The sequence below is a fragment of the Rhinichthys klamathensis genome, unplaced genomic scaffold (assembly GCF_029890125.1).
Source record: "Rhinichthys klamathensis goyatoka isolate OS25496 unplaced genomic scaffold, OSU_Roscu_1.1 h1tg000487l_1, whole genome shotgun sequence".
NCBI classification, from domain to species: domain Eukaryota; kingdom Metazoa; phylum Chordata; class Actinopteri; order Cypriniformes; family Leuciscidae; genus Rhinichthys; species Rhinichthys klamathensis.
In genome coordinates, this window is record NW_026606974.1 from 3,166,681 (window position 1) to 3,186,510 (window position 19,830).

Genomic DNA, 19,830 nt, shown 5'->3' on the forward strand with positions numbered 1-19,830 from the left:
TGAATAGAAAAGAAAAAGACTAAATATTTCTCCACTGATCATGATAAAAAGGGGATATCAATGGTATATTAATTGTAATGCTAATTGTATTTTAATGCTAAATAAATACATTAATATCACATCAGAGTCTCTTGTACCTCAAACAAGCTGGGGGGGCAGCAGTACTCTGTCAATTATTGTTGGATGGATGGATAAAAACTTGAGCCAAGTAAACCTAAAAGGGTTTCATTGTGTTTCATGTTTCATTACCCCCTTTCACACATACAGCCTTTACTGGTAAATTACTGGTAAATTACCAGTAACAAATCATGTGTGAACAGGACCTTTTCAAATATACCAATACATTGGTTCCGGCAATTTACCAGTAAGCGAAGTTGTAACATTACAGTTAATTACCGGTATATGCGCTGTGTCAACGCGGAATGAATATTACCGGTATCATGTACGAGGTCAGAACGCGCTGACGCAACAAGTGATTGGGCCAATCAGAAGCCGCTGAAAGAGCAACGTCTCTAAGCCATTCATAAAATTATGACGCATATGATGTGTTTACTCAGCACTGTTTACAATATGTCTTCAAATTGGAGTGATATCGAAACTAAAGCTCTTCTCCTCATCCGGGTGGATGAAGAGATTTGTCAACTACAGTTAGCGATACTGTCAGGTATGATAAAATAACTAGCCTTCTTCAGGAACAAGGCGTAAACTTACGGTTAATGACATCATCACAGAGTTTACCGGTATTTTGGAACTGATGTGTGAATGTTCTGTTACCGGTAAAAATCAGAACGCTGTTGCTTGTGTGAACAGCACATTTTTGAATTTACCGGTTAAGTCGTTCTGGCAATTGTATGGTAATTTACCGGGATTGCTGTGTGAAAGGGGCTATTGACACTACGGAATTAAAATGAATAGGGTAAAACTAAAATGTAAATGTATACATTTTATATGTGAATGTACTCTGACAATAATTATTCTAATGCCTTTGCAATGCCAGTTGCCAGCATAAAAAAACAACAACATGTAAACACAGATCAGACTTAAAATGCTACATACATGTAACAGACCTCGAAAAGGTCGAAGACTTTTGGTCTCCCCCTAAAGGAAGACTGAGAGTAAAGATTCTTAAAGCAACGCTAAGTAAGAATTTTTACCTTAAAATAATGTTTTCAAAATCGTTTCAGTGGTTCATCAAGTCGTGACATGGTGAAATGCACTTATGCCACCACTTTGCGGTCCTTTATCTGATTTATCCACGCTATGTAAGATTGCCAGATCGGGTCGCGTTTCTGTAGTGCGAATGAGACCTAAGAAAACTACAAATTTGACTTGCTTTTCGGCAAGCGGTACAATTGCCGATAGCTGGAGCGTACTCGACAGTAGACTACAACTACACTTTCATAAAATCATGCATCATACTCTACCTTGTCTGTGGCCATTGTTGATTCCAAAGCCGGTGCCGGATAAACAGAGAGCATGTGCGTGCGCGTGCGACATTAGGATGCGGTAGGCTAAATTATTTACGACAGCAGTAATGGACAATTCCGCTTCCAACCTGTGGGGCGACCGCAGAGGAAAAGTCACTTGGTGTTGCTTTAAATCTGGATTAATCCAGAAACAAACATTTGGAAGCAACATCCGTCACAGGTTTAGTGGTATATGCTATCATGCACACAAGCCAAGCAAGTTGTAAACCGACTCTACATTTTCCTCAGGCTCCCTCTACGTAGGCCACGAGAATAAATCATTAATGGCTTTTTTGGAAAAAAAGCTGTATGCAGTCTTTCATGCCCTGTCGCCAACCTGAAGTCCTTGGCTCCCTTTCAGAACGGTTTTATTGCCCCGAAATTGCACGGCTTAAATCGTGTACCCATCGAAAGTAAAACACAGCTGTAAATCTGGTCTATCTCTACTCCCTCCTAGTCCCCCCACCACCACCCATCAAATATCCATACACAATTCATTTAGGGCAATTTAGCTGATGCTAAACAGAATCAAGGTGAACTTTCAATGGGCCCTCAGCTATGAGAGAGGAGGAGCAGAAAAATGGTGGCCTAGCTTTGGGGGGTTTTAATCAACTAGCTCCTCAAGGCTAGCCATCCAGCCATGGAGCAGCCGCACTTAGCAGATGAGTTTTTGTGTCGCTAGCCCGAGTGCGTGTTCTCTAATCCTTCAGCCTAAAGTGTTTTGGTATTGTAAAATATGGCCACACGGGTCTAAAGAGCTGCTGGGCTACACGAGATTAGAGTCACGATTAAAAGCCTATGGGATCCTCCTCGACTGCCAAGCGCTAGCTGGAGCGCTAGTCACGGCGCAGTCTGCACCCGGAGATAAGATGGAACTTTTGTTTGAAACCTGATGAGAGGATTCCTAATGAAAGTGCTGGCCCAAAAATAATCTTTTTTCTCTGTGTTAGTCAATCAAAAAAACAGTGTGGTCGGAGATGGTTAAAAAAAAAAAAAGTGGGGAAAAAGAGAAGTCATTTTGCATAATCAGTGAGCACCATCTGGAACAATTAACGAAATTCCACAGAACTCGGAGGATCAGTCATATTGGCTTATTAAAGATCCTGAATTATAGGAGCAATAAATCCGTGGAAAAATGAAGCGTACCCCGGCCTGTCATCAGTATTTTAACTTCAAATACGCACGACTATTCGATAAGGCTGAAAAGAAGAGATTAATATATGCAAATTAAGTCAAGCATTTAAAAAAAAAAACCCAACAACTGTCTGCCATTTTTTTCCTGTCTCTTATTACGAGCCTTTATGTTTTATTCATACACCAGCTCACCTGTCATTTCATAAGCTCTAATATTATGGGGGTATTATTAAAGTGCGTAAAGTGGCGCTTTAATTGGAAAGCTCTGTTGCATTTTCCAATTATTTGGAGCAAATTAAAAGCAGATGCACATACTTTAATAAGGGGAATAATATCAGTTCCGGAAAATCAAAAAATCATTGTCAATTGCTCTGATATTTTGCAAAGGTAATACTGAAACATCTCTGTATTTATATCTCTCTCTCCAATTACCTCTTAATTGATCTTCCTTTAATGCACTAAAGAATAACTGATTGGCACTCTATATTATATTTAATAAAGGGCATTGTCATCCTTTTTTGATTAATATAATAGATATGGTAATGCAAGTTAACTAGAGGATATTGGATATCTGTGAATATTTTATTATGAGTAGTCCCTGTTTTTTAAAGACAGGGATGAAAATAAAAAAAGTGGCAAAAGTCAAGCTCCTAACCACATATAATACTTACAAAAGACGTTATCAATTTGATGTTACCATTTAGAGAGTCACAGCTCATATGACCACACAACGCTCATTTCTGAGACTTCATTAATACCCCCCCCCCCGCAAAAAGAATATATTCAAATCCGTCACCTCACAGATGTTGCAAACGGACTCTTTTTTCACACTGATTCCTTCGCTAATTAGGAAATATTTCTTTCAACCCATCAAGCTAAATGAAAAATAAATGACACCAAAAATCTGCTTAGCTTCAAAGAGGCGGTGGTGAAACAAAGTAAGAGGTTGAGAAGTCTAGAAAGACCCAACGTGTTAAAATGAGCGTGGACTGTCAAGTGAATGAAGGTTGCCAAATCTATGTGAATTAGTTTTTAATACTCTGGTAATAAATGTCAAAGCACCTGCACCTCAAATCCACACATAATGTGGCTGACGATGACAGATTCCCCGACATGTCGAGTCTCCTACGCTGGGATAGTCTTTAATGCGCTGGTCCTTTTTTTTTTTTGCATGTGTGTGTTTTGTTGGGAAGTGACGGAAGGTTTAATCAAGAAAGCAGGCAATTCATCAATCCTGAAGGAGCTGGTGCTACGAGCCTGACAGAGCGCACATGGTTTTAGCCCAGCTCAAACCTGGCCAGCTGTCAACATCCACACATACATATATGCGCATATGTGTGCATGCGGACTCCCCAACGATTAAGGTAAATCCAGCTGTCTGTTCAAAACCCCACATTTGCTCCTCAGGTCAACTCAATTAATGGAGAAATCCAAACAATATAATGCATAATTATATTGCATAATATATATATATATATATATATATATATATATATATATATATATATATATATATATATATATATATATATATATATATATATAATAATGCATAATTTTATAGAAAATATATCGATTTATAATATATAATTACAATTAAATATTATATAATATGTTGTATAATACTAGATATGTGTGTGTGTGTGTGTGTTCGATGGTAAAAACCTGTTAATTGGTTAACAGGAAGTTTCCTTACTATATACGCTAAATAAATGTAATAGATCTAACCTTACATTTAATGCACTTAAAGTTACAGATGCAGATGCAGAGTTAAATACTGTTACATTTACAAAAGTAATTATATTACAGTGAAAAACTGAGTAGGCCTAATACAGTGAAAAAACGTAAACTGACATTCCCAGGATTGCCTGCGTGACACTTTACAAGTGATGTATTTTCGTTGAAATAACTGTTTCTCCAACTGTTTCTCCTTAGTTTTCATGTAGGGGTTAGGGTTTTATATTACATCTAATGTTGTTAAATGAATGTTTATTGCATTATTTTAGTGTCATGTGTGTTACCATGATGGTCTTGTTACCACCTGTTTTTGGTGGTTGTCAGTGTATTACAAAGGTACAAAACATATATTAGTACTTCAATATGTTGATATATTAAGATTATATCAGTTAATGAAGTGGTTTTTTTTTACTTTGTATTTAAAGGGTTAGTTCCCCCAAAAATGAAAAATCTGTCATTTATTACTCACCCTCATGTCGTTCCAAACCCGTAAGACCTTTGTTCATCTTCAGAAGACAAATTAAGATATTTTTTGATGAAATCTGAGTGATTTATGCAGTCTTTGGGGGTCAGAAAGCTCGCTGATTTCATCAAAAATATAAAGAACAAAGGTCTTACAGGTTTGGAACGACATGAGGGTGAGTAATCAATGACAGAATATTCATTTTTGGGTGAACTAACCCTTTAAATTAAATCTTTAAAACCTAAAATGTTGCTACCATATTTTAGATTTCTGGCAACCACAGCTGCCGTTGCTTTTCCCCCCACTGAATTTCTTTTGAGTGCATATACACACATATATTCAAATTTATTATTATGTCTATCTTATTTATGTATAAGATATGATCCAAAAAAAAATCTACTTCATCAGAGCTGCTGCAGAAACGTTGATTCACATTCCCTCTCTACTATCTCCATTCAATAAAAATACCCAAATATCCACTCTATAACTAGACCACATACTGAACTGCTGCTGAGCTCGTCTGTGAACATAGTTACTGACGGTTACAGAGACGTTGCTAAAGGAGGATCAATAGAACACACTACTTGTGGTGACAGAGTGATGATTGGTGGCAGAGCATGTGTCTGCCTGTCAGTCAAATGGCATTACCATGGCGACATGGAGGCAGAATGCATCAGCCTTCGTGCTGACAGAACCTTTCCTTTCTCTTTGGCCTCACTTGAGAACAAGTCAATCTGCTGTCACTTTAACCACGTCAAAGGCAAGTGGCAGAGTTTAATGTGTCAGTCACTTATTTTAACCACTGAAACCTTGATATGATCGGCGTGCCTATAATCATGCAATTACAGTATGCATAAAATCTATACATGGCTGACTGAAATCTTTGAGGCTGTGTTAAAATCAAAGATGTAAAAAAAAAATTACGAGCGGAAAAAGTTGACGATCTCGCCTGAGAGCCCAATTCGTCAGTCGTTCTGACATAACGTCGAACGTGACTGGCTGAAAATAAACAAAAAGTGTTTCTGTAGAGAATCACCGATTGTACCTTTAAAAAATTATTTTCATGAGGCACGTGGAAATTTGTCTGATCCTTGACGAGATCGCAGTGCAAAGTTGATTCTGCGCTAAATTGTTCTTTTTTTTAAATGTAGATTTATGTAGCAAATGAGAATCGATCAAGTTTATGTCTATATTTTAAGACAAAGGACTTGTTATTGATTTTTCAGTTTTTTTCAGATTCAGATGGGAAATATCATATCTCAAGTTGGGTGTCCATCTTTGAGATAACCACCATATTTATAATGAAAGCAAAAATATTTCAAAATATGATATTATTCATATAATTTAATAAAAATATGTATTTGATACTACTGTAAAGCTTTATTAAATAACTATGGGATCTCATTCAATTCTTTCAGAATCTTTACTTTTTTAAATGATCTTGTTTCTGTATTTTTAAAACAAACATCTTTTAATGACAGTATATTTATTGAACAAAAATGAATTATTTTATATATCAAAATAAACCGAAAATAGTGCAAACTTTGCTAAAGTGATTGTTTTGAACAAGTATTAACTTAGACATTATATAAAACATTATTTAAGCTAAAGTATTTGTATAAATAACTTGTGACTTTTGCCCCATGCTGGTGAGCCTTCTACCCCTCGTGTGGGGTAAAAGACCCCCCTCGCCAACAGATTTTTAAACAAACCACTTTTATGATTTATTTTCACACAAAATCTGTTGCTCCATCAATGTTCAATACATTTTTTAAAAACAATCTGCAATCATAAACTATGGGAGTATTGAAAAGCACATTTTTCTTAGGGTGTGCCTTTAGCCCCATTGTACACTTTATTAAAAAAATGAATAACTAAAAATGAGAAATATATCGATAACACTTTACTTAAAGCCTTAATGTATAATGGATTATAAAGGTATTCATAATGTACGTTATAATGCATTATATCTTTTACTAAATAATTGAAACCAAAGTTAAAATGCATTATAATATGTGCAGATTCCTTGTTACATCTGAGATTGGCTGTTTGTCGTGTGCTTTAATGCATTCTACTTTCTAAAGGCGTAACATGAGTATAATAATATAGTATAACTGTGGTTACAATTATTCATGAGACAAAACAATGCATTATAAGGTCAATTACAAGGCATTATTCATGGTATAAAAATACTGCATTATATATAAAGGTGTTACCGAAATATCTGTGGCTCGTAAATTCACACCACAGGTGTGACCAAATGTTTCTTTTGGACCTGAATGTACCTCAGTACAGAAATATATCTTATCTTTCTCTGTACTATAGATAAGCTCATCCTCACCACATGGTGTCTCTCTCCAGCCAGAAAAAAAGCACACGAGCATGCCTTCAAAGCCAAAACTCAGTTATATTTTGGACCTAAAAGACAGATCTGCAGGACGGTGGTGGTCAGTGGGATTTACACAAATCTCATTCCCATAATGTTTGCATAGAAGTGCACACGTCGTGGTGTGACTGTGTAATTTTCCCCTAAACGTTAGCAATAGTCCTAGGGATGTTGCAAAACTTTATTCAAGACAATGGAAGGTTGTGTAGTGACGCTGTATACTCCGACACAACAGTGCTGACAAAATGTTGAACTCTCGAGATAAGATAAGTTACATTGTAGAGGGACTGACCTGATTTGGTGTATATGTTGTAGATTTGGTGTTCATAATCTGGCCTGACGATGTTCTTTTTAGTTGGACTGGCCGGAGACTCTGGGAATCGTCTAGGTAAGAGAGGCAAAACTCATAACAATGTGCAAAGACAGGAAATAATTAATACATATTTTCAAAAGAAACACTGTATTCAATGTAAAGATTCTAGAAGGAGATATCACACACAGTATTGTATAGAAAACTTTTTCATTCTAGAATTTCAGTGTTCATTGATATAACTGTTTATTTGCACATGCTGCCTGAGGAATTATGAGGGAATTATGCGAATCAGGAAACAACGCAAACACATCCTGCAAAATCTGTCATGAATGCAATTTACACTGTGCAGTTCAAAGTGTCTACGAAGTGCTAAGTTGTGAATGATGCATCAAACTGCTGAGATCTGGCATACTTTACTGGGACTGTACAATATCACTGCGATCCACACCTTAATCAGCTCTTTAAAAAGTTCTTAAAGCTCTTAAAGAGCAAGAATATAAATGTAATAGGAATCTTTGATGGTGGGTCTCCTTCTTTAACTACTGTGAATCACTGACTTCAACTGATCATTAACCTCCCATTTTCTCTCCCTCCATGTCTGTGGCTCTTAGGTGCCTGTGAGCGGTTGTCATGGAGTCATGGTAATAAGAAGAGTTTCCTGAGCCAGGATGCTATAAGACACACACACACACACACACGTTTGGTTTTCCATGTTTTATGGAGATTTTCCATAGACATAATACGTTTTATACTGTACAAACTGCATATTCTATCTTCAAACCCTAACCCTACCCCTAAACGTAGACATCACAGATTTCAGATATTGCCATATTTGTGGGGACATTTTGTCCCAATAACGTAGAGTTTACCACACACACACACACACCTTGGTATAGGTGGTTTACGGGGACATTCCATAGGCATAATGGTTTTTATACTGTACAAACTGTATATTCTATCCCCTTAAACTAATCCTACACCTAAACCTACCCATCACAGAAAAAATTCTGCATTTTTACATTTTTAATAAAAAATCGTTTTGTTTATTTTGGGTTTTGAATTACAAGGACATCGCCATGTCCTAATGTAGGGGGCGTGGCCTGAACCCTGAATACACCAAAATATTAGGACTTTGTATCCTCATAATGTAGGCCAGTGCACGCACACACACACACACAGAGATCAACAACAGCAACAGCCCAGAAACACAGTTTCTCTCTCTCTCTCTCTCTCTCTCTCTCTCTCTCTCTCTCTCTCTCTCTCTCTCTCTCTCTCTCTCTCTCTCTGACAAACACACACACACACACACACCGCATCAGTCCAAGGAGGGTGTATGTGGTTAAGGTCATTAGTGTCACCCTGCGTGGACAGCTAAAGTGTTGGACTTACTTTTCCTTGCAGTATGACACTGGATTCCTTTTATACCATAGGAGTGCTGATGAATCTAATAATTTTGTGGTAATGCTAAAAAGATTCTGCAAACCAAATTATCTGACCAAAATCCAACCAATAATTTACAATAATGAAATGTGATGAATTTAATTATATAAATATCAATAGTATATAGTAGTGGTAGTAATAACTAATAATAATAATTATTACTATTATTTATTAAATATAAAATATTTTATTTTATAATAAATGCTAGTCTTTAAAGCCCATCTTTCAAGTTGAAGATCCCTGTGAATAGATGTGTAGATAAATGGTGTAGGAACTCGATTTGCGTGAAGAAATTAATCATAAATGTGCATTAAAAAAGTTTTTTTAAAGAAATTGTGAGTAAAATTACTTCCGCTGTCAAAAACGCTCTGATCGGACGTGACGCAACGGCCGGTAAATCTCATCTCTTCGTAATGGAGTCAGCCATTGAAGAGGTTGCAGTAGGAGTTCATGTCAACTCTTCCGATGGGCTATTGCCGTATAATTATGAGCCACCTAGGCGAGAGAGGGGTCAGGCAGAGTTAAGGGGAAGGGTAAATGGACAGAGGAGAGAGATAGAGTTGTGGTGTCTGTGAGGAGAATCGGTGGAGAATTGGGCAGGTGTCTTGGTGAGTGACCACAGGCTATAGCTAGCTAATTGTGGCTAACGTTGTCTCCATGTTTATCACATTGCAGTATCTTTAATAAATCATATTTAGCAATATTGCTGTCGACTTTGTTGTTTTTCAAGCATCCATGTATATTGTCACCATCTATGCTAGCAACATGCGTCTTAAAATGTTTAATTTAGATCCCAGATTTTCCGAACTTAGCCGGCTGTTATACTACTCCCATAGTATTTCCGACGGACATTATGTAAATGAGCTCGCATGTACTGCGGAGTATGTGTATGAAAGCAGTTAGTGTTCCGGTTAGGACGGGAATAAGCTGTTCATGTAAATATAGTCATTGTTACAAGGATCTTTTATTGTCATGTGGACTGGGTGTAAGGCATGCAGATAAATGCCATTACCACCCGTTCCCGCCCACCGAATTTCTGACCATTACCACCCGTTCCCGCCCGCGCCCGCCGAATTTCTGACCATTACCACCCGTTCCCGCCCGCGCCCGCCGAATTTCTGACCATTACCACCCGTTCCCGCCGAATTTCTGACCATTACCGCCGTTCCCATCCGGTGTGTAGTGTTTTTCACATACCACCGTGTCTTGTCACCGAGGAGGCAGAGAAATTGCTTCTCTTTGCCTGGACGAAACGTATCCAAGCACGGAAATCTTTGTGTTTCTTGTTTGGAAATCGGTGGACCCGATGACCAGACAAGTTGGAGTGGTTGCATCCAAAACAAACACAAGAATTCACCATTGTGACAATTCAAACCAACTCAACTAACGTTATAACGATAACTACAAGCTCTATTTTCTGTACCACCTCTCAGACTACGTAAACCCACACTGAGAACCAGGGCAGCAACGCCTATTTGTTTGCCTGTCGTTGCGTCATATGACGCGTTCTCTGGAAAAGGGCGGTTTTTTGAGCCTAGCTTAGAATAGGTACACTTTTTCCTGAATTTCTGCCTGTGGGTGTTGTAAAACATATGTATTCTTATGTATGTCTTTTTAAATTGACATTTTCATACAAGATTCTGTATAAATTAAGTTATACAATTAAATTGAAAGATGGCCTTTAAATATACTAAATTTAATTGACCGTTCGCAAAAGCCACGCCCCCTAGTTATTGTTGCTACGCCCGTCAAACAAATGGTCAAACACGACCATAGACAGTAAAAGAAATGGACAGAGCGATCTCATTGGAACTCAGTTGAGACAGTTGAAGCCCACTTTTAGCGATTTTTGAGAACTTCCGTTCCTGACGCGCAGACTCAGACCGACTCAAACTAAGCTTGATGACGTGAGCAACCTGTCTGACAGACGTTAATCTTCTAGTAGCTGTGCGTGAAAACTGCCAACGTTAATCTTGCAGAGACGGGGAACTTGAGCAAAGAGTTCTTTGGCGTGAGTGAGCAGGAGTAAGAATTCCGTTGCTTTTATGGACTCATTATCTATGGGCTTCTCCCTTGACGGGACGTCCCCCCGATTGCCTGCGAGCTTCTCCTGCTGTCTGTACGGTAACTTCTGTACAGCGCGACAGAGTCGAGTGGTTATGACGCAATCGTTAGCCTATTTTTACTAAATCTGTTTCTACGGGGCCATAGTGTAACATAGAAGGTAATGGAGCCCTTTATACATTGTCGTGTTTCTTTAGAAATAAATAATGGACAAATGGAGTCTTTAAACGCCTCAGATGTAAAGTTATTCGCTGTCAAAGTGACGCAAAAAAATGAATGGGAGTCAATGGAAATGCTAACGCAAGTGAAGTTCTGCTACAACATGGCGGCACCCGTCCGGCTTCAACTTCCGGTCGATGGATTACCCCCTTGAACACGACCAGCGCGACAGATTGCCATGACGGGAAGAGGCATACCCCTGCGTGTCAGTGACCTTTTTTGGAGCAATACTTCAGCGATATCCTCCAGATCGAGGCAAAAGGGGTTACAGTATGCAGTGGAGGGATATATTCAAAACATAAAAATACGCAATGAAGGAGACACGACTACTATCGAGGCTAATGCTTACCGGTCTCAAGCTAAACCTGAGAAACCCCATGACCTGTTACCTCAAATTCAACCAGCACAGCCTTGAAGAAGATTTTATAAACTGGTTCAGTGGCTAATGTTTGGAGTTAGAAATATATAACTCGCGCTGCATATTTATTCATTTTGCCTCAGATACAGGATTATTCCTTTAACAAGCAGTTCATTACCACGGCAACCGCTTGCGTGTCATGCTGAATGCGATTTTCGTGTTTAAAAAGTAACTAAACATAAGAGACGGAAAGATGCAGATAACCATAACGGTATATTATTTACGGTTATTTCTATTCGTTACGATATTGATATATGAACTGATGTTGTCAAGTAAGCTTCATGCTTTCCCCGTTGCGAACGTGCACTAACGTTAGTCTACGGGTGCTTCACTGCTGCTCATTTTCCCCTGAGAATATCATGTTAACAACAACCCTTTAGAAAACGTAATTCCTTTGTGGATCCTCTTGATCTGGTTTCTCCATGTTTCTTTGACTAATCTCAGTGTCTCAGTCTCACGCACGCTGCACCCGAGTTAACCATGTTCGACACATTTAACTGGGAGTGGGGCCGTCCACACTGTTTTATCCATTGTAGGCACCGCTCACGTTGTGTTTTCGGCTTTGGAAACGGAAAGAACACAACTCCTCCAGACAATCTCTCGGGGTAACTAGTGTCCGATTTACAAACGCCGTAGGCGCACCGCTTCACCATCTTGCTTGGAGTTTGACGGACCTGCTCACATAGTAACGGTTGCTATGATGTGTGATTGGACAATGGCCGTTTTGTGGGAGGGGCCTGCGAACGGTCAATTGTAAACTGAACAAAAACAAATACTACTTCTACTACATGTATACTTGAAAAAATGCAATTTATTATAAAATGTTTGTAATAATATTAATAATAAAATTAGAATAACATTTGCATAAACAAAAGAAGCCTCTGATGATTTCAAGTCAAACTGCTTAACCATATCAAAGTTTTGGGGAAGAGCAAAAATAGCATGCGCTGCACTTCATGGACAGTTTGAACTTGCTCTCCTCATCAATCAGGCGCTGGTGAATTACACTCTCTGACTCACTCACGGGAATCAATAAATTCAGTGCCTCGCTGCCTGAGTCTCTCTGCATCAGGAGCGCTGCATAATTCTGCTTTAGACATGCTTTGAAGACCAAATGAGCATCTCCAACAGGTTACAGGATGCATCAGATGCATTAAAGTCAGACGGAGTCATGTTTGGAAGAAGATTAGGAGCAAAGTGACACTGCCAAGGGGAGTAAGATGTCATTTAGGCGGCGGGAGAATCCAGAGTTTGAGAGTAAGTTAGGAAGGTAAGTGCAGAAGTGGATGTTGGAAAAGCTTCTGAAATGTGATATCAATGCAAAGCAGGAGATGCCTAGATGTTGAAAATGGAGGGCGGGTATTTCTGAAATAAATAGATGAAATGCTTGAAGTGCTCGGGCCGGGCAAAGGATGCAAATGCAAATCTAGTTGGTTATTTTGTTGTCGAAATCTGCTATGCAAAGACAAAAGACAAATTAGAAAAGCAGTCATATATCCTTTCTGGAAGCACTTTTAGTCAAACACTGTCCACCAGAGATCAACTGTACATATTCATCCGAATAAATGAATGGTAATTGTGGGTCAGATCTAGTTTCCAACTCATGAGTAAACTGAAGACAGGTCTGCCCTGAGTGGCTACTCTGCATTTCTATCAGGTGTGATGAGATAAATAAATGCAGTAATTTCTATCAGAGGCAATAAAACATGCTTCCTGACAGCCTGTGGTATTTATGAACTGAAGCCTGCAACTCAGATTTATTTCTCTCGATGGGGCCGACTTCTCCCTGTTCATCTGCATCAGCATTTGCCCGTGTTCAATTCGGCCCAATGGTGAATTTTTAAAAGGTTGGCATCAATCTTGTGGAACCGATTGCCACATTTAATGAAGACTTCCCTTCGTTTGCAAAGGTTGACTCGAACGCAGGGGGAGAGAAAGCCGGGGACATGGCTCTACGCGCATCCAGACATTTCACAAACAGCCATAAACTGAAAGGAGATGGTCCGGATGCTCTTTCGTCAAAAATGGCCTCAACTACCCCAGTCACTGGAGCAAGCCAAAACAATAGCGAATAATACCGAGCGATACAGAAAATGGAAATGAGATATATTCAGTGAAAAGCCTGTTTACGAAACACAAATCTATTTGGACGTAAAACATCACCAATTTGATAAGGTCAAAATTGAGATAAGAGTTGGTCTTTAGAAAAGTGACCATCTTAAGATTATCTAACATCTTGTATGTTTAAAATGCAGTATTTATATAGAGCAACTCATTGTGCCAGTGTCAAGCACCCAGAAAAAAAACATCTCCAAAACTTTTTGTCTCTGTGCCTCTCAAAAAGTGAAATAAAATCTATGCTTGAATCAATGTAAGTTGCAGGAGCAAGCGTTTCCAATCTTCAGAGCTGTCAAACAGTGTAACCATACTCAATCCCAATTCTTTGCTTTTAACATTTTAGGGTACATTGGGTTTGGGTAGCATATGGCATATCAATTACACATCTAATTCTTAAAATATAAACACGGCTACATAATCAACGGCAGCGCGAGGCTTGCATTACGTCGGCCACTGGAGTTTTGAGTACAATTAATCATCATTCAAACCCATCAGAGCCACAGTGACACAAATCCCAATTTCGAATATCTAAATATACCATAATACCTCCCAGAATTACAAACAGAACTGGGATTAAGATGTAAACAATTGCAACATTTAGCTTGTACACAACAACACACATCAAAGCCTCAAACGGATTCTGTATCTTAAGACATTTTAGATGTTCAACATGCTCCACTTAGATCTACGGATGACGACGAGGCCAAGAAAGATCAGAGTTTGAAGACAGACGAAGGTCTCGAGGCACAAACTCAGAGGACAGTTGATGGTTGATTCCTAATAAGGCCAATTGGAAGACAAGTGGACACAAAGACAAGCGCTCAAGAATATCACAATGCCTGGTAGGAGGAGGAAGAGGCTTGACTTGGGATGAAGGACTGGACAAATTAGAGGAGACAGGCACATTCGAGAGGTGTAGGTAAGACTAAAAGAAGACCAAATTGTGCTCGGACTAACACTAATGATGAAACGGAACACAATTTCATGTGCTTTAAAACTGTTGCACGAACCAAAAGAGTTGCCACAGTATTTACAGGCAAGGCAAAATTACAGCCCGGAAAATTTCAAGGAGGCTCGTAAAAGGAGCCAATTAGTCAGAGTAATCTCAATATCAAAAGCCCAATCCCACATGCTGGAATCTCCACGGGTGGCTGATGAGAAACTCAAGAAGGCATCGACGTAGAAGCGGAAGCACGAGTCCGTCTCGGGGAGGAGACGTCTAGAACATCTGTCACACTGTGGACAAATTTGCCAAAGCCTTCGGTGAGGCAAAGACTGGGATAAAAACTATATATAAAAATAATGCGGCGCGAACTGAGAGGAATCTGGAAGCCGGTGTTTTGACACTCATCCGAGATCCTCGATGACAACACCTCAGCGCTCGCTCCGAGCAGGCAGCCCACACAACCTACGGCTTGTAGACAGCTGCTTTCTGCAGTGGCGGCTTTCCCGCTTGTCATTACCCCACTTAAAGTTCCATGTCAGGTGTGGAGAAGGAAGAATCTTGAAGAATTCCGTAGCGGAATATGGGAGTGTAGAATCTCTAAAGAGCCACAGATCTTTGCTGATGATTCTATTGTTTGTGGCACTGCTCAGTTTGAGTTTACTTGATGTGTATGGAAATTTGCACACTTTTTAGGGCTTTCCGGGAAAGGGTACACAGAAAAGTGTCTGGAAAACACATTTGAGGATGGTGTCACAACAGATCTCGTACAAGCCCTGCCTTCCCTGAGAACTGGTAGATCAGCCATTGTTTGGAGAGCAGATGTTGAGTAGGTGACACGGAGGTCACTGAAACCAACAAAGAGCGGAAACATTGACACCCGTCCATCAGTGCTACTCTAATGCTGCATAGAGTACATGCATTATTTTTTTTGCATTTTTTTGCATCTTGAGATCACAACTTTAATTCCTGTAATTTTGGTAATAGGTAAGTTATCTAAAATAAAATCAACATTTACTTGATATCTTTTATTATAAAATAAACAAAAAATGTATAAATAAAAATAAATTTAATAAAATTGGCCCTAATATCACAGAAATGAAATGGTTAACTTTTAAGGTTATCCTGTGATGTATTACAGATACAGTATATGGTACTAAACGCCTGTTATTACAGACCACGTAGACCTAAAATACAACACTTAATTTGATGCAATATGTCTTTTTTTTTCTTAAAGTGAAAGATCCCTGATCTAGATTGCACACTTTTTTGAAGTAATTTTTTGTTTTTAAAATTCTTCCAAAGTTGCCAATGTGGTTGTATATTTACTGACCTCCAGTAGTGAATCAGTGGAGTGAATCATGGGACGGCATAAAAAAAATCCTCCTGCTCACAATGGGGAATATGCTTGACCTTTACATTTATACCGTTCGGCTTTTGTATATAAAAACTTTCCCTGCCTTACTGTATATTGCCCTATCATTCAGAGAGAAATGCCTGAAACCTTGATTCTATGAAGAAAAAGAGAAACCGAAATATTAACACACGGCAACTTTATGTTCTCTGTCAATCCAGAGGTCAGATTTCAGAGCGAGAGATGACAGTTTTATCAGGACGACAAATGGCAGCAAAGAGGGGAGAAGAAGATCTGTTGTAGACTTTAAAGAGCTCACCCTGAAGAACAACAACCCTAAAATCTATGGTTCTGGAACTGGATTAAACGGGCCTAGTTTGAATGAAATGGGGGTCACAAACTTGACACCAGGCGATATGATGCCAGATACAGTATTCACAGTGCAATGCTAACACCTAAAATATAAGACTATCAGTAAAAATAAAATGTTGCACATTTAATGTACATACTGTATAAGCATTAATATTAGTAATATAAATATAAGCATTTCATCTCCAAGACAAAGTGGAGAAATGAAAAAAAAAAAAAAATAGATTCATGGAAATGCTTTGAAATTTCAAACAGGCAGCAAGGGACACTGAGATTTGAACAAGTTTTTACTCAGTAGTCTGCAAACACAGTGATTAGTGTCCTTGTAGCCTGAGGCAAAAAGGTTTATTTGCAGAACCACCAGCATTCAAAGTTAAATGGCGGGTCATTAAACATTTATTCCTTATTGACTATGCTTAAAACATCCTTCCTATAACTGTAAAAGGCATTTAAATTTGACGGCGTCTTAAAAGAGTCATACAAACAGTAAACATTGATGGGCCTGCAAGAGTTTGTGTGAAATGAGGCAAGAACAGCATCAAACCTTGTAATGCGACATGAACGCAGGCTTTCCTATTTTAAAGCCTCTATTTTGCCATTTTTTGACAACATATTCAGATATGGGCGGCAGTGGCTCAGTGGTTCATGTTGGTTGTCTACAAACCGGAAGGTTGTTGGTTCAATCCTCGTTTCCACCTGACCAAGTGTCGAGGTGTCCATGAGCAAGACACCTAACCCCAGCTGCTCCCGACGAGCTGGATGGCGCCTTGCATGGCTGCCGTCGCCCGTCGGTGTATGAATGAGTGAGTGAATGTGAGGCAAATTGTAAAGCGCTTTGGTGGCCATTGGGTCTGTGAAAGCGCTATATAAATGCAGTCCATTTACCAGATACCTTTAATACCATTTTTGGTTACATCACAGAGGGAAAATAAGCATATAACATATTTTATTTTAAATAAATTAAATCAAATCACAAAAAATCCCATCAAATCATTTGGTGACCTATATTTAACAAATTAAACATATTTTTAATGACCTTTAGCTTACTTAGGTATCATTTACTACTATAATTATTATGAAAGGGGTCCTTGATTATGATTTCACTTTTTTAACTTTAGTTGGTGTGTAATGTTGCTGTTTGAGCATAAACAACACCTGCAAAGTTACGACGCTCAAAGTGCAATGCAAAGGGAGATATTTTCTTTTACAGAAATCGCTTTTTAAGGACTACAACAAACGCCATTTACATAAACCCACGCAACAAAGGGGGTGAGGCCATGTTGGGCTGATTTAGAGAAGAGAACGAGTTGTAGTCGGTGGAAAAAGTTTGTCCTAAGGCTGACATACTTGGAGAAATTTAAATGTATTTTTAACACTGTACCTGTATTACAACCTCAACGTTTGTCATTTTACGGAGAACAGCTTCCAGAAGAGAGTACAATGCAGGCTATTCGCACAAAGCTTCTCTTGAAAGACGTAGCCATTCCCATTTTGTCGGGACAATCTGTTGTTTATGGATCACAACTTGTAAGTATGTCTTATTATTTGTAGTTGTGTTTTCTATTAACAGTTCCAATTATAAGCTTTATGTAGTTGCTATGATAGCTATGATGTAAACGAAGGGCAAAGCGTTGCCCCCGCTAGCCTGCTAACTAACATTACAGTATTGATGTAGTGCTTACTTTAGCTTTTGTAAGCTCTTGCTTTCGTAAGACTGTTTACCGCCCCTTAGGAAAATGATCCATGATTTTGTGATCAATTACTGTTTGCATTACCATAGTTTCCGACAAATATGATTGCATGGTGGATAACATCGTATCTATAAGAAAAAAAAAAAATTGTTAGCTAGAAGTGAGTGGTATTTAACTTTTAGAAGAACAATAAATTACCTCAAATGCTAATAGACATGCACTAAAAGCCACAAAAGTGTTATTCTTTAGCAAATACATTTAGTTTAAGTGGAAGCTAGCCGGAAAACATCTTCAATAAAGCACTTGGTTACCTCTTGTGCCTCTTAACCAAGTTCTTTTTCACAGATTCACATATTGCGGTTGGACATTCACACAGACGTAAGAGCATGAAATGTAATAACACCAAAGTGCACAGTCTGTGATCACAGCAGGTATCGGAGTGGGGAGGCGTGGATCCACGCTTGGAGGTACAATTTATTCTTCTCCAACTTGAAAAGTGGCTTCAAAAGAGTGAAGAATTAACAGGGTGAGACGGAAGTGTGTGAAAAGTGTGGGACTGGATGTAGGATGACTCAGAGACATCAAACGTTTCTCTCCTATAGCTGGCTCTTCCAAAAAAAATACACAGCACAAAGGGCTTTATTCAAGCCACGAAACCACGGTAGGTTTCAGAGGTCGGTTTTGAGCAAAGGTTCAAAGAGCAAAACTTCAAAAAATATTTCAAGTGGACCCCACTGTAAAATCGTATGCTCTTCGCGGGATAAAAACAACCAATGATCACAGAGAATTTATGTGAGAATTGGCCCAAGTCAGATTCAATGCCATATTTAATTTGAAGTGGACTGAAGGAAAAAGATAAAGTTCTTTAAATGTTGTTGGGTACCTGTGTGTTTGATCATTCACCTGACAATACACTGTTTTGTTCACTGAAGTTTGTAGAAAGACATATTTTCTATTCCAAAATCAAGCAAGATTACTACATAGGCAGCATTTTAAGGCATCACAGTCAATACCAAAGCAAATAATGTGTTTGAGTAATTTTTTGGAAAGATTGTATTTATGAGTGAGGAAGTGAGAAATTCTAAATGATCTTTTTTGACTTGTCAAGTTAGAGGCATGTCAGTGAGAAAACATTCCAGACACAATGGATCCACAAGTCTTGAGAGTACATTTTTGTTGAAACATACGTTGCATTTTTCATTAACAATAGAAATTGCATGTTGCATGTACAAAATAAACAATTACAAACGAATATATTAGAATTCAGTTTAAAGCACTTTCATAATTGATAAATAAAAAAGCAAAAACATACCTGATATGCATTTTTTATTTATCATTTTTAAGTATTTTTTGTAGAAAAGGTACATCACCATCTTGCTCTACCCAAAGTAATTTGACTGACTTCACAAATATGACTTCACAACTTGAACAAGAAACTTCCCAGGAGGTTTGAGTGCACTAAAAGGCACTTTGCAAGGAATGATGTACAAAATGATGCTGCTTTTTAAGAATAAATACAAATAAAGATGCATTTAAAATGGCAGAAGAGATGATTATTATGAATTATATACTGAATAAACTGAAAAGTATCGATAGTTTCATAAATACCAAATATTTGTGCTATGTATTTATGGTTCATTAATTAAGCATATTTTTATGTTCATTGGTATCACACACTGAGAGCTTAGCAACCTGCTAACAACTAACAACTTTAC

The 19,830-nt window shown here is 38.4% G+C and overlaps 1 protein-coding gene across 3 annotated transcripts in view; it reads right to left on the minus strand.

Annotated features, from left to right (window-relative positions):
• Nucleotides 1-19,830, minus strand: part of mvb12bb (multivesicular body subunit 12Bb) — a 145,958-nt gene that overhangs the window by 21,970 nt on the left and 104,158 nt on the right. For all 3 annotated transcript variants that reach the window (XM_056237466.1, XM_056237465.1, XM_056237467.1), the window contains exon 7: nucleotides 7,479-7,570. In XM_056237466.1, coding sequence (XP_056093441.1) covers nucleotides 7,479-7,570 — 92 coding nt within the window. The remainder of the gene's footprint in view (nucleotides 1-7,478; nucleotides 7,571-19,830) is intronic.